We start from the raw sequence: 13,975 nt of genomic DNA on the forward strand, positions 1-13,975 counted from the left end.
CGTGCTCGCCGGCTGAGAAAGCCACACCCAGGGACTGTCATGACTCGGCCTCCTTGGAATGTTGCTGTTTCTTCCTGAACTCTGATTATGGGTTGGTTTTGGTGCGATATGCAGCGGCTTTTCCTTTACGCCGTGCTTGTAATCCGACAATTAGCTTGTCCGGCACGGTTAAGCCGCCGCCCTCTGTTGTAACTCCGCGTTTCATTGCAGATCACGTGTCCTCTTATCATCTGTCTGTGTTGCAACCCTCTGCGTGTTTGTTGTGAGTCTCTATCTGGCCCAGGCGGCCACACTGGCAGACGTAGAAGGTAAACAGAGATGGTGAAACCCTGAATTGTCTCTCTCTTTCTCTCTCTCTCTCTCACACACACACACACACACACACACACACACACACACACACACACACACACACGCACGCTTCCCTCCCTATCATCCTGTGACCATGCCATCCCTTACATGGGGTGGAAGTGCCGCTGTGAGCCTGCAAGCGTGAATCTCAGCGACAAACAAAGAGAATGATTGTTTGATCGGCTTCCAAGTTTGGTGACTCACATCAGGGAACGACAATGACGAAGCCCAGCCGCTGCAGGGGGAAATGGGAAGGCTCTTTGCAACTCAGGACAGTTGAGTAGCTTTCAGTGACTGGGACCTTTGACATCCGGGTCCCCAAATTGACGCAGTGACCATCCCCTGTGTCTGTGCTTCCTCTCAGGTGAACTTCGTGGTCTGCCAGCTGTTCGCCCTCCTGATGGCCTTCTGGTTCCGGCTCTATCTTCACCCCAGCAAGACCAGCACCTTCGTCCGGCACATGGTGGCCACGTTGTTGGGCCTGTACCTGGCCGTGTTCTGCTTCGGGTGGTAAGGGTCTCCATTGCCTCTGTCATCACACTCCAATTTAGGGGAAGTGGTCCTTGGCCAGTTTGCTGGGAGTTTGTGACGGTCCCAGACCTTAATGTCTATAACCAACTCAAGGTTCTTCTGAGATGTTGGAGCCTGAACACTCCCTGCCCCACCGACCCACTCCTGCCCAACACCACAAGTTCCCCAGCCCATCTCGTGCCCACTCCTCTGCCTGTCATTGACATATCTAACAGGCATTATCACTGTTGCGAATTTACGTTTTCTCACCAAAATATTACGAGTCACTGTGAAAATATGTTTTTGTAGAAGCCCCAATACTGCCAAAGATTATTAACCTAATCTTCTTTGAACTGAATCAATGTTTGATATCTCAAACGTTACTGAGTTTTCAGACTCAGTAATGGATACCATTTAATGTGTCAAATGAATCGATAAACGTCGTTTGGGCCCCGCCTACCCGCTGGAGCCTTTAATCGGCACAGTAAAGTCTTTGCGGTAACGGGATGGGCATGGTAACAGGTTCGCCATTTCTCATCCCCTGCAAGGTTGTGGGTGTAAACTCCTGTTGTTCTACACTTTCTCTTAGGAAGGCGTCTGTGTTTGTCTTGGGCTACAGCGTCGTTTAAACACCGTGCCGTTAGCAGGCCCTGTGGAAATTTGAGCGGACCAGCTGCCGGCTTGCGACGGTGGCGGACTGTTGCGCAATGAAAGCTTGCGTGTGGCACTCCTGTTCCTGCTGTTCAAGCTTCTGCCCTGATTCACTGACCCCCCCCCCCCCCCCCCCCCCCACTCCTTCATTCAACAAGCCTCCAACGTTACCTAACCCTACAGTTTTTTTTCCCCGGCACCGGCGATAAGAATGACTGCAGCAATGCGCTTAAGCGGCATGAGCAGCACCCTGGATGACGTAATCATCCTGAGAGCCTGTGGGGGCATTGCAGATTCCTTACCGGAGTATGAGCTCCCATAATGAGTTGCGCTCGACATCTTCTCTGGTTGTTTCTTTGTGTATCAGGATTGGGAGGCAGGCCTCCTGTCTTTAGTTCTCTTCTGCAACTTTGACTGGAGGTGGATGTTTCTAGCTCTAACACTCATGGGATGAACCCTCATCAAACTGATCCATGTTCCCAGACATAGCTGAGTACCCACTGTTGACCTTTCTTTGGGCAGCCCTCAAGTTTTCTTTCAGAATTCCTGGCCATCTGTCACTTAGTCTTTTGTTTTGCGGTCAACAGTTTGCCGGTCAACAGTCTGCTTGAATCCCATTTACATTTCGATTCATTTAGCAGATGCTTTTGTCCAAAGCTTTGTAAAGATGAGGATCATTGAGCGGCGTCAGCCAGCATCCCTGGAGTAATTGTGGTTATCGGCTTTGCTGAAGGACCCGACAAGTTGGCCGACTAGCTTTTTGGAGAGAGAGAACTTTGCATTTGTTTTCACTTACCCAGGAGTTACATGTGAAGTGTCCAAGCATAGATTGAGAATATTCAAAACAGAGCCATGAAATGCAGGCCAGCTTCGGCAACCAAAGAAGAGGGGCGGCTTGTCTCCATATCCTCTACCATCCACCCCTGGCTCTCAGGCCATCACATGTCTTCTCCTACCTCTGACTGCTGGTGGCATCGTTGGATATTGCCTGGGAATCCACTGTGGCGTGACGCTGCAGGGATGCGGACATGCACAGTCATCTGGGTCATCGGTGCTGTGCTGGGGAGAAGCGTGCATGCAGACAGTGGTTATATCTGCTCACCCTTAAGCTCTATTCTGCATCTCCTTAGGTTGATAAACGCCTTCAGTCTAGTGCAGGGAGTGATGGGATGCAGGTTTGGACAGCCCTTGCCTGGGGGTGGGGGGGGGGGGGGGGGGGGGGGTTCTCCACTCTCTCGTTTTTTTCCCCTTGCGATGCTCAGATGCCTCCAAAGCCTCAGAAGATCAGGGTGTTCCTGCCGACGGGGGCCCTTATCAATTGTAGCAAGGCCAGAAAGAAATATAAAAATAAGAAATATGAAAGCTATAAATTAATGAACATAATTAAATAACTACAAGTCAACTAGGGAAATCCCTCATGGCAATATGCAAAAACTGTTCAATTTTGTACTTTTTCCTCTGCATATTTTTTTCTGGTTATTTATAGTTGTGAGGCAGACATCTGGTGTCTGTTGTTACTTTTGGTTATTAATGATGATATTAATCTAAATGTAGTGGCTCACTATGTACGCTGAACCGTTATTGGTCAGATTGATGTTTCCGCTGGTGCTGAAATGCATTGTGGGCCTGATTTCTCTCTGCCTCTCTGATCTGTTGCAGGTACTCTTTGCACTTCCTCTTCCAGAGTGGCCTCACCTACTGCATCATGCTCTTCGCTGGAGCTGAGCACATGCACAAGTAAGTACCCCCCCCCCCCATCATGCAGCCGCCTCCATTTTAATTCCCATGTATTTTGTCATCTATGGCAAGAGTAGTCAATTATTTTATTTTTTCCCTGAAGTCCGGATTCCATCAGGCACTCAAAGCCAAGGTCGGGGGGGGGGGGGGTTCTCCCTCAGTAAATTTCACTGATGGGGCAGGAGGGGGGCGACGATGGGGGAATTATATTGTGTTTCAGTCCAGATGTGAACCATCATTTACTGGAGGAGTGCTCCCGGGGCCTGTATCGTGAAATGAGATTTGTTGGTTAGCAAGATAACTCTGATTTAAGGTAGTCTGGGCTACATGTAAGCCAATGAAGATTAAGTCCATTTAACCTGGGATACCCTAAATCTAGCTAACCAACAAATCTAGCTTTATGATACCCTATCCAAAGTCTATGGTGTCATAGTTGGGGTTGGGCTCTGTCGATGCACTGCACCGTGAACGGACAAAGAATCCAAACGTTCTAGACTATGTGGTCGTTCTTTTTTTTGGCAAACCTTATCCTCCGGCTAATTTGGGGGAGTCGCGGTGTGTGCCTTGGTGGCGGTGCAGAGCCCCCTCCCTGCTGCACTGGCTGAAAGATCCAGTGCTGAGTCAAAAATGAGAGTTTGGCAGTGATTAAGACCAACACAAACACTGGATGAAGGCAAGCTGTAAACTATAAACAGTGGCACTATCGGCAAGCTTTCCCAGCTCATGGATAACATTTATAAAAATATTTGCCACCACAATGGTTTACATTATAAGAAGTTATGAAAGGATGGATGCATGTCTCTTACTGAGTAAGATATGCGAATTTGTGGCTAGGTAATTACTTTATTTTAGCGTCTCTTGTTAATTCTGGGCGCTTGTTTGGTAGTGTTTTGCCCAGATTCTGTTGTATAACTTCCTGATGTTACACGGGATCGATATGGCTGTCTGTCCACAGGGGAGACTCATTTTTAAATCCCCGTTCTTCCTTTCTTAACTGGAACGTAGTGCTCTCATCAATGTAGGCATTATACAGCAACTCTGTAAACACCTCACAAGTGTTCACTGTGTTATACTGGGTAAACGGGATACGGGAAGTGTGTCTGTCACAGGCTGAATTGGTCAGAATTTTGAGCATTCCAAAGCATTGGTCTGTGAGCGTTATCTGTGCTGGAGGATGAGTGGAGGGAAGTCCAGTCTGCCCCAGGGTTTACCGGAGGCTCGTGTCAGGGCTGTTAATGAGGCTAGGTGTTCAGAAAAGCTGCGATTCACCAACTGTGGGCTCACTTCTGCCGGATATAGTAACAGAGTAGAAAAAAGTGCTATTGTGGTTGAAGCTACACACAGTGGCATTGTGCCTTTAGGCATGAGCTAACAAGTTCATATGAGTGTATGTGTGATATACTGTATAAAATCAGTATTGTATATTATATATACACGTATGTCTAAAGGTTGGATACATCTGCTTCTAATGCATTTCTCTCTATTTCAGCTGTTATTCACTTTATAGTAAATGCTTTGAGGTAAAGTATTACATATCAAATATTGCAATGAACAAGAATGCTCAACATCTCAGAATTTTCTCAGATTTTACACTCTTCAAAATAGCCCCCCTTAGCTTCCATGACATCATTGCAGACTCTTGGTATTCTTTCAACCAGCTTCCAGATGTAGCCACCTGGAATGCTTCTCCAACAGTCCTGAAGGAGTTTCCACAAGTTCTGGGCACAAGTTCTTGGCCACCTTGCTCTTACTCTTTGATCAGACCTATCCCAGAGCAGCCCTATAGCGTTTAGGTCGGGGATTGTGGGGGGGCCAGGTCATCTGTCACAGCACTCCATCTCCCTGCTTGTTCACAGGATAATACTTACTGTATAACCTGAAAAACTAATGATTTTCATGATCTTTGACTGGTAATGTGTGTGTGCCCTGCTACAGTGTAAAAATTGTTCAGGAGTGGTTTGAGGTGGTTGAGAGGAGGCCATTCGTCCCATCAAGCTCGTTTGGGGAGAACTTAACTAATAGCTCAACAAACTTAATATTTCATGTTCAGTGTTTTTTTTCTCCACAAAAATGTAATGTTTTATGTAATCAGTAATAAGCAATTTTCATTACCAAAACACACTAGTAATTTAGGTGTTTAAGGCAGGAAAAGTGTCAAGCACACCACAAAAATGTCATTGGGTATAACTTTATTGGCCATATTTAAAATAAATAAAATAAGTAGCAAGCAGAACACAGGCTCTGTATACTGTATAATGATTTTATACAGATCCTTCCAGACACCATGTGAAACGTTAGAAACCGTACTTGCAAATGTTTCTAAACTTAAACTATAGTTGGGCGTTGGTTTTGTCAGGTCACAGTACACAGTGACAGCCTTACCCAGCATTGCGGCTTATAATCCATGCACGCGAATATACACATACATGCACTGATAAACGTGTCAGTACAGTTTTGCTGTTTACTTCTGTCTTTAAAAAGCATTCACTCTGTAACGCTAGTTTAACAGGAACAGATTAACCCATTTCTGCTGCCCTCCGTAGTGAGGCTATAGCTTGCTAACGTTGGTCAACCAATGTGAAAATACCAACTTTAGAAGAAAGTTGTGCCAGATACCACAGGACACCTTCAGAGGTCTTGTGGAGTTCATGCTTCGATGGGTCAGAGCTGTTTTGGCAGCATGAGGGAGACCTACACAATATTAGGCAGATGGTTTTAATGTTAAGGCTGATCGGTGTGTGTTTATATATGTATCTATTTATATATATATATTGTGTTTATTATTAGATGTGTTAAAAGTGAACAGAACACGCCAATTAACGATAAAATGCATCAACTCTGAACAAGCCGCGTTTGGGGTTTTTTCGTAAGTCTGCGCGTATGGCTGTCAGTGTGATGCGTGGATATGTAGGTGAGTGTCACATGAACAGTGCGTCGCTGTGGCGACCGGTCCTGCTCGTAACCCATGTGGACTTCTGGGGGGGCTGTCCTGCCCCGGTTAGCATGGCTGCTAATACCAGCCAGGGGGGCGGGGTGAGGAAGATGAGGGAGCTGCTGATTCGACAGCAGTATTTGGGTTTCCCTGCTGGGGGGCAGGTGTACGGGGTCGGGGCATCGTTTTGTGATATAATGCTATGCACTTTGAGATACTAAAAATTATATTCTCCCAAGGACAATCGTAATTAAGGCAAATCATTGTCCTGCTCAAGAGGATGGATCAAACGATCAGCTCCCTCCCTGATGGGGGGGACTTCATTAGTATTAATTGGTGCAGATTTCTTCTTTATAATGTGGGAATCGAGGAGCTCTGCTGATAAAACCAATTGAAATTGAATTGAGAGAGAGAGGAACATTAAAAGGGTGGGTTTACTGACAAACACCTGTACTGGGGGTGGGGGAGGTAAGGAGAAAGAAAGAAGCGTTTATAGAATGAGTGTTTGGGGGCAGGGTGTGACAGGAAGAGGCGGGCAGGGTGTGACAGGAAGGGGTGGGCAGGGTGTGACAGGAAGGGGCGGGCAGGGTGCGAGAGGAAGGGGCGGGCAGGGTGCGACAGGAAGGGGCGGGCAGGGTGGGAGAGGAAGGGGCGGGCAGGGTGTGACAGGAAGGGGCGGGCAGGGTGCGAGAGGAAGGGGCGGGCAGGGTGCGAGGGGAAGGGGCGGGCAGGGTGCGACGGGAAGGGGCGGGCAGGGTGCGAGAGGAAGGGGCGGGCAGGGTGCGACAGGAAGGGGCAGAGTGATTAATAGGCCGTGTAAGACAAGCATGCATGAGCTTATTTTGGCGGAGATGTTCAGAGGGACACAGGTGGCATGAAGACATTTATGCTGGAAACTAAGATATTGAAAGACGATATGCACAGAAAGGCTTCACTGTAGCAGCCACAGCCACTTGTTTGCAGGGTTAAGGGGGATGAGGGCTGTCAGCCAGCAGGCACAGCTCTCCTCTGTGCTGGGTTCTGGACGGCACTAAAGTGAGCTAGATGGACGTCCTCCACAGGCCGTCGTTAAGTGGACCTGCGGGGGGGCAGATAAATAAATCTCCACAGTAATGAAATGGAGAAAAGCACATGGATCACTTCCCTCAGGGCGGTGCTGGCCCCGTGCCGCGGGCCGTTAGCCCGGCTAGCTAGCCCCGTGCCGCGGGCCGTTAGCCCGGCTAGCTAGCCCCGTGCCGCGGGCCGTTAGCCCGGCTAGCTAGAGACATCGCTCCTTATTGGTTTTGGACAGGGTGCCCTGCTTCCCCTCACGCACGGGAGGATGTTGAGGTCATTTATGTGTCCCTTTTCTGTGGTGCAGCTAGCCTTTTGGCCATGTTGGTTTCGTGTGATGTCAGCGAGGCGCTCCACTTGGCTACTGTGCCGCACACGCCAGCGTTCCAGCCCATATTCTGCACCGCCGCGTGGGAAACATGAACAGCACCATCTGCTGGCCGAGCAGTGTAACAGTCACACCCCTCTCAGACATTAGGACGCTGTCCCTGCCCCCAGATTTATCTTCCTGTATCAGAAACTCATGAAATTCAGGATGTTGAGCTGCTTCTAACGATTATTCATTGGTCACTTCACTTAAAAACAAATGCTTAAAAATACGCAGCTCCAAAGAATTCCTGACATGACCATCTGAGAAGCATCTGGCTCATCTGAGCCCCCACCACCACCGCGGTCCAGTCCCGAGCCCCCCCCACCACCACCGCGGTCCAGTCCCGAGCCCCCCCCACCACCACCGCGGTCCAGTCCCGAGCCCCCCCCACCACCACCGCGGTCCAGTCCCGAGCCCCCACCACCACCGTGGTCCAGTCCCGAGCCCCCACCACCACCACTGCGGTCCAGTCCCGAGCCCCCACCACCACCACCGCGGTCCTGTCCCGAGCCCCCACCACCACCGCGGTCCAGTCCCGAGCCCCCACCACCACCGCGATCCAGTCCCGAGCCCCCACCACCACGCGATCCAGTCCTGAGCCCCCATCAGCCCTTGATATGTCCGGTTGCCCAGTGGTGTTGGAAAAATCAGTGCAAACATTTTTTGACGTTCCTTACATCCATCTCGGCTAATTCTTTGAAACCGCTTCTGGCACAATCGTACCTGCTCTGGTGGATGGGAAGGAGGCTTGTTTTTTGGCCGTCATCTCCTTACCAGGCAGGAGGGTTTTGCTTTTGAGTCATTATTTTTTAAACGGGACAGCTTTCCATTCCAAGTCCTTGAATATTAAGCGCGGCGTCTGGTTGCCCCAGGCTGCTGTCTGGTTGCCCGAGGCTGCTGTCTGGTTGCCCCAGGCTGATTCCGTAACGCCACTAAACCCTCGCAGGTTCTGCTGCAGCTTTCTGCCCCCTTTTCCTCCTGCTCTTTTTTGTTGTTTGCAGTGACCATGGCGACGGCCCCCCAGTCCCGGCTGCGTCTTTCCGCTGATCTGTCTCACAGGAATAATCTGTGTCCATCTCAACACCTTCCTGAAGGATCCCGTTAGATTTCAGCCCTTTTGGATGAGAAAGTTTGTCGGCTGCCACAGTGATGGCCCTTAGACACGGCCAGTTCAGTCAGGATCAGCCAGAATGTTTACTAAAAGCACAGCATGCCTTCATTAGGGTCTAAGCTGTTAACCTATGGCACAATATGCTTCTGGTATCTATATTACGTTTTGGGATTTGACTTTTATACATCCTGTAGGCTGTGGGTTTGAATCCTCTGTGTACGGAATTTGTGTATCCTTCCTGTGTATGTGAGTTTCCTTCCGTTGTCCACAATTAGTTCTCTAAATTCTCCATAGACAGTGTGTCTGTGTGTCTGTGCGCGTGTGCAAGTGAACCGGCATCCTGTTCAGGGCGTTTCCCTGCCTCGTCCTGTCTGGGACAGATGCTGGACCCCCTGTAACCCTCAACTGTACAACAAAGACTCCGTTGTGAGGACAGTGAGTCACCTCAGTGGGGGTTATGGGTAACTACTGAAGGTCTGGGCTTAAAATAAATTTAACTTTAAGCCTGGATAATAAATGGCAGTCAGTATTTCTCATGTCCACAGATATTTGTTTAGGAGTACAATGTCAGCCCTCAGAGGATAATTTAGCTGTGTTTAATGGCTGTTACTCTGTACGGACTGCCAGAGTTGAAGTGAAATTGCGCAAACAGGGAATGGCAACGTTCGTGGGCATGTAGGTTAAATGTTACAGGAAATTTATTTTAAAGCACTGTGCTGTTGTTCTGGCTTCTAAAATAGCTGCATAATTTGACTTTCTCACGGACTTCAGTAATTTAGCTAAACTAAAAAGGCAGTGTACAATTATAATTGAATGTGAAATAAACCAATTGCGGTGTTTCTGAATGCTGTCTGTGGAATATTGGGGAATAAGATGACTGTCTGTCGTTAGCAGTCCTGCCCTATTGGGACTGGGGGCTTGGGCCTTTCATGTAGATTTTCACAGTGGCTGGAATTTAGTTTCTGTGGGTGTCTCCTTCAGTAAAAGGAGGGACATTTGGTCTCCCGGGTGACAGCATGGTAAATAAACCTAATTGTTGCTGTATGTCTTGTCCTGATGGCCTCGGAGCAGGGCCCAGCCCGTCGATTGGCCATCGATCCTCTTCCCCAATCTTGGGCCGCCGTGGTATTTTCTGCGGCCGATTAGGCCTGTCCCAGCTTGGCTGATGGCCACGCTGTCCTTCAGACTGCCTTCCACGGCGACCGCTGTCATCCAGCAGACCGACGCCTTGGTCACGCCCCAAAACTGTGATCCTCTACTAGATATGAGGTTTTTTCAGCGCCACCCAATAGCGTCCTGAGTGTCTGTGTGCTACTAGACCAGATATTGTCTGTACATCGCGGCTAACGGCGCGATGTACAGACATGTGCTTCGTCGCGGCTGACGGCGGTCTGTGCCTCACTTTGACTGTGCACTGCTGCAGCCTGAGATGTCTGTGTTCTCAGTAGGCTGTGCGTGTCCCTCAGCCACTGCGGCCTTGTCTGAGTCCATCCTGCAATAACCAGGACCATCTGGCTGTATCAGACGGAGCTCTGCTTTTCCAGGATGCCCAGCAGAGGCCGGCCGGATGCCAGGAGCATGAGGAGGTTCCATTCAAATCGGTGGAGACACCTGATGCAGCGAGAGCTGAGCAGCGTACCGCCATGAAGCCGCTCTGTCGCGTCCAGCTGGCGGTCTGTGGTATTACACGTGTGCAGTTCTCTTGGTTTTCCTTCATAACAAAAGGAAGTAGGCATCGTGCTTCCTGGGTGCAGGGATTGGTGCAGAGGCTGACGGGTGGCTATACTAGCCAATGGGAGCCAGGTTCCCTACAGCTGAACCCATAAGCCGATTTGGATGTTTTTGTTTCCCTACATGAGCTCACTGATTGGCTAATTTGGGCCCAGCTTTAGCCAGCTGGTGTCTGTTGTCATTTAGGCCACAGTCTACTTTAGTCCCAGGCTCCGACCGGGACCTACAGGCCGCACAGGGATTGTGAAAGGTGTTAAAAATGGCTGAAGTTGAAGTGAAAGTGGTGTGCAATGACTTTGGGGCTGGTTCATGTCTTGGTTACGCCCGTCCTGTAACCAGGTAATGGAACCTGGCCTGGGTGATCTTGCTCTGAGGTGGCTGACTCTGATTCTGATTCTGTGCGGCTGCGTTAGTATTTTACTCCTGGGTTTTGTTCACAGGCCAGTGTGTGGATGAGCAGGTTAGGAATCCCAGAGTCAGCAGAGTGATGTCACCATTGGGCCCCTTGAGGGTGGCCCTTAACCCCAGTTGCTCCAGTGACTGCCTGACCCTGCCTTATCAGCTGTTCATCACTTTGGATAAAAGAATCTGTTTAATAAATAAAATGTAAATGGTTGCCAGCATTGTCACCAGCTTTGTGGTTTTGGTGCCGCCATTTTGTTTCTGGGTCTTTAGTTCTACTTGGCTGGCATCTCATCTTGAGTTTATTAGTCCTAGTAGGCTGATGCCTTGTTCCTGGGTTCACGGTCTCGATTATTCTTATTCCTGGGTTCGCGGTCATGATTATTCTTGTTCCTGGGTTCACGGTCACGATTATTCTTGTTCCTGGGTTCGCGGTCTCGATTAGGATTCTGCAGCTGGTGCACCGGCCACCTGCCTTCTTGTTCATTGTCGTTATCTTGTTGTGTTTCAGCCCCACTTCCTGTTTCCTGGGTCCTGCTTCCTGTTTCTGGAATTCTAGCCCTCTGCACTTGAGTCTGCCTGTTATCGCACCATCCAGTCGGCAGGCCTGGTCCCGCTGGTTACTGGTTTCCTGTGGTGTGCTGTTCCATTTGTCTCAGGAACCAGTGGGCAGAAAACCTGGCATTGTGGATAGATGGCCCAGTTTGGGGTGCTCCGTTCTGGTCTCTGGTTGATCCAATAAATGTATTTTTAACCGAGTCCCTGTCTTGTTATAGTTAATGTCTTCTGATCTCAGGATACTGGTGAGTAAGATGACGCTTTTGCAGAAGAGTCATGAAAATATGAATGATGCTGTTGTATCGTGACTTTGGCCTCAGGCAAAGGGTCACTCAGAGTTCAGAGGTCGTCCTGGACTTTCAAACCCCTGCTGTGGGCTTCAGTGCTCACCTCACACCCATACAGTGCCCCCTCTGCTCTCATTTTTTTCTTTTCTCTTTTTACCTCATTTTTTCCTCTCTTTTTATCTCTTGCTCTCTGTCACCTGATCTTACCTCTTCCTCTTTTTTTTATCTCCCATCCTCTCCCCCTCTCTCAGTCACTCTGTCCTCTTTCTCTCCCTCCATCTTTGCCCCCCCCCCATCACTGCCTCTTCTCTGCTGTCCCCCCCACCCCCCACCCTTCCTCCTGCCCTCCGCTTCTCATTCCCACGTTCGCTCCAAAGGTGCGGCCTGGTTGGACGGTTTTATTTTTGAGTCTGCACTCTCTCCCTGTGTCAGGGGTGGTAATTTCACACCCAGCCGCCGAGCTGACCTGAATATCACATGGCCCCGTCGGCCAGGGAGATCACTGCCGTGTGTGCTCGAGAGAGAGAGAGGGAGAAAGGGAGGGGGAGAGGGGGAGAGGGGGAGAGAGAGAGGGAGAGAGAGACCCTCCAAATACTGAAGCACTAGTGTCCAAGTACAAAGCTGTGTCCAGATTACAGCTTATCGCTTCATTTTTAACCCGACGTCTTCCAGTCACATCATTAGGGAAACGATGAATGCATCGTTGAATGTGAGGCTGCCTCTGCAAAAATGTCCACTTTCTGGGGGTCCCCAGGACCGGGTCCAGAAACACTGCTTTAAAGGGACCCACAGTTTAGTCCTGCGGCTGTTAACTCGCACATTAATTCGCTTTGTCGGGAGCGTGTACTGATGGCTAGGGGTTTATTAAAATGTGATAAGCTGCATGCGTGTTGAATCTTCGAACCTGCGGATTTTTGGACACGGTCTGCTTCTGTCGGAAGGCAGACAGAAGGCCAGCTTGCTGGCAGCCCCTGCTAGTCCATCTGTCTGGAGCCGGGCCTGAACCCGCAGGCCACGGATGCCAGCCCGCTAAACGGGAGAGTTAATTATTCCGGGGGTGGAGTCTCCGCCCAGCGGGGCAGAAGTCCGGCCCACTTCGGGTCTGAGAATCGGGTCCGGTGCATGATCATGGGCCATGCTCTGCTCCATGGCTCCCCCTGGTGTCCTGTGTGAATCATTGTTTTTTTTTTGTTGCCTTGGACTGAAATGAAAGGCTTCCTTTCTTGGGGTGTTAATGGTGGCTTGACAGAGAAAGGCGGTCTGTCCTTTAGCCCCTGAACCCCTGCCCCCGGAGTTATCCTGTTGAAGTATCGCCCTGTTTCGGTTTCTTTCAAAAACCCTTGAAGAAAATGGTCTTCTGTCACCAGAGTGGCATGATACGGGATCCGCCCATCCTCAGTGACCTCATATCGGCAGGGGAGCAACACCTGGCACGCCCAGTAGGGAGCGACAAACCATAATGGGCCACTCACACAAGCAAACTTCGTGACTCGCCCCTCTTGGTTAAGGGTACAGACTTGTAACTTTTGTCTGCCAGTTCAAATCCCTGGGTCTGCTGTTGTACCATTGGATAGCAGTTCAGATGGATGGAAGTGGCTTTGGGTAATAGGGTCAGCCAGTCTGTATCTTGAGATTTTTGGTGATCTCTTTCTCTTTTCTCAGGTATTGTTTCATCGTTGCCCTGGGGTACCTCAGCCTCTGCCAGATCACGCGGGTCTACGTCTTCGACTACGGCATGTACTCCGCTGACTTCACTGGGTAAGCCCCCCCAGCCGCCCACCCCCCAGTGTTGGACTCTCGCGTCTAATTAGCTCATGCTTGGATTTATAATTGGAACTGTGTAGAATTTGAAAGCTGCAGTTGGCGGGGTTTGTTGTGCTGTCAATCACCCAAAGAGGACCAATGATGTGGCCGAAGGAAGGCGGGCTAACCAATCGGCAATTGACAGCGTACCATACACCCGCCCACTGTAGGTTTTCAAGTCAGTATCTGTGATGTGTTGGAAGGTAAGTTGACTGGATGGAGGTCCTTACATTCTTTGGGGTGTCGGTAGAGCTGACTGGTACCTCTGGGATGGCTGGTCACTGGGTATCTTGGGACAACGAGAGGCCTCGTCCAGCATTTCACAATCCAGTCTGAACAACCTTCCACCACAAGCTGTACAGACTCGCCCAGTGACATTTGCTAGGACTCCCCAGTCCTCCCCAGCTAATAGGGGCGGCATTTGCTGGCCCCCAGAGCGGCCGGGCCTATCGACGACCCCCTGGAGTGTCCGGTCTATG

The 13,975-nt window shown here is 49.9% G+C and overlaps 1 protein-coding gene across 1 annotated transcript in view; it reads left to right on the forward strand.

Annotated features, from left to right (window-relative positions):
- The window catches only part of mboat2a (membrane bound O-acyltransferase domain containing 2a), a 46,427-nt gene that overhangs the window by 20,772 nt on the left and 11,680 nt on the right, over nt 1–13,975 (forward strand). The window contains exons 2-4 of the mRNA XM_072698773.1: nt 716–861; nt 3,172–3,249; nt 13,356–13,451. Coding sequence (XP_072554874.1) covers nt 716–861; nt 3,172–3,249; nt 13,356–13,451 — 320 coding nt within the window. The remainder of the gene's footprint in view (nt 1–715; nt 862–3,171; nt 3,250–13,355; nt 13,452–13,975) is intronic.

This window comes from Paramormyrops kingsleyae, chromosome 14 (genome assembly GCF_048594095.1).
Source record: "Paramormyrops kingsleyae isolate MSU_618 chromosome 14, PKINGS_0.4, whole genome shotgun sequence".
In the NCBI taxonomy this organism is placed as follows: domain Eukaryota; kingdom Metazoa; phylum Chordata; class Actinopteri; order Osteoglossiformes; family Mormyridae; genus Paramormyrops; species Paramormyrops kingsleyae.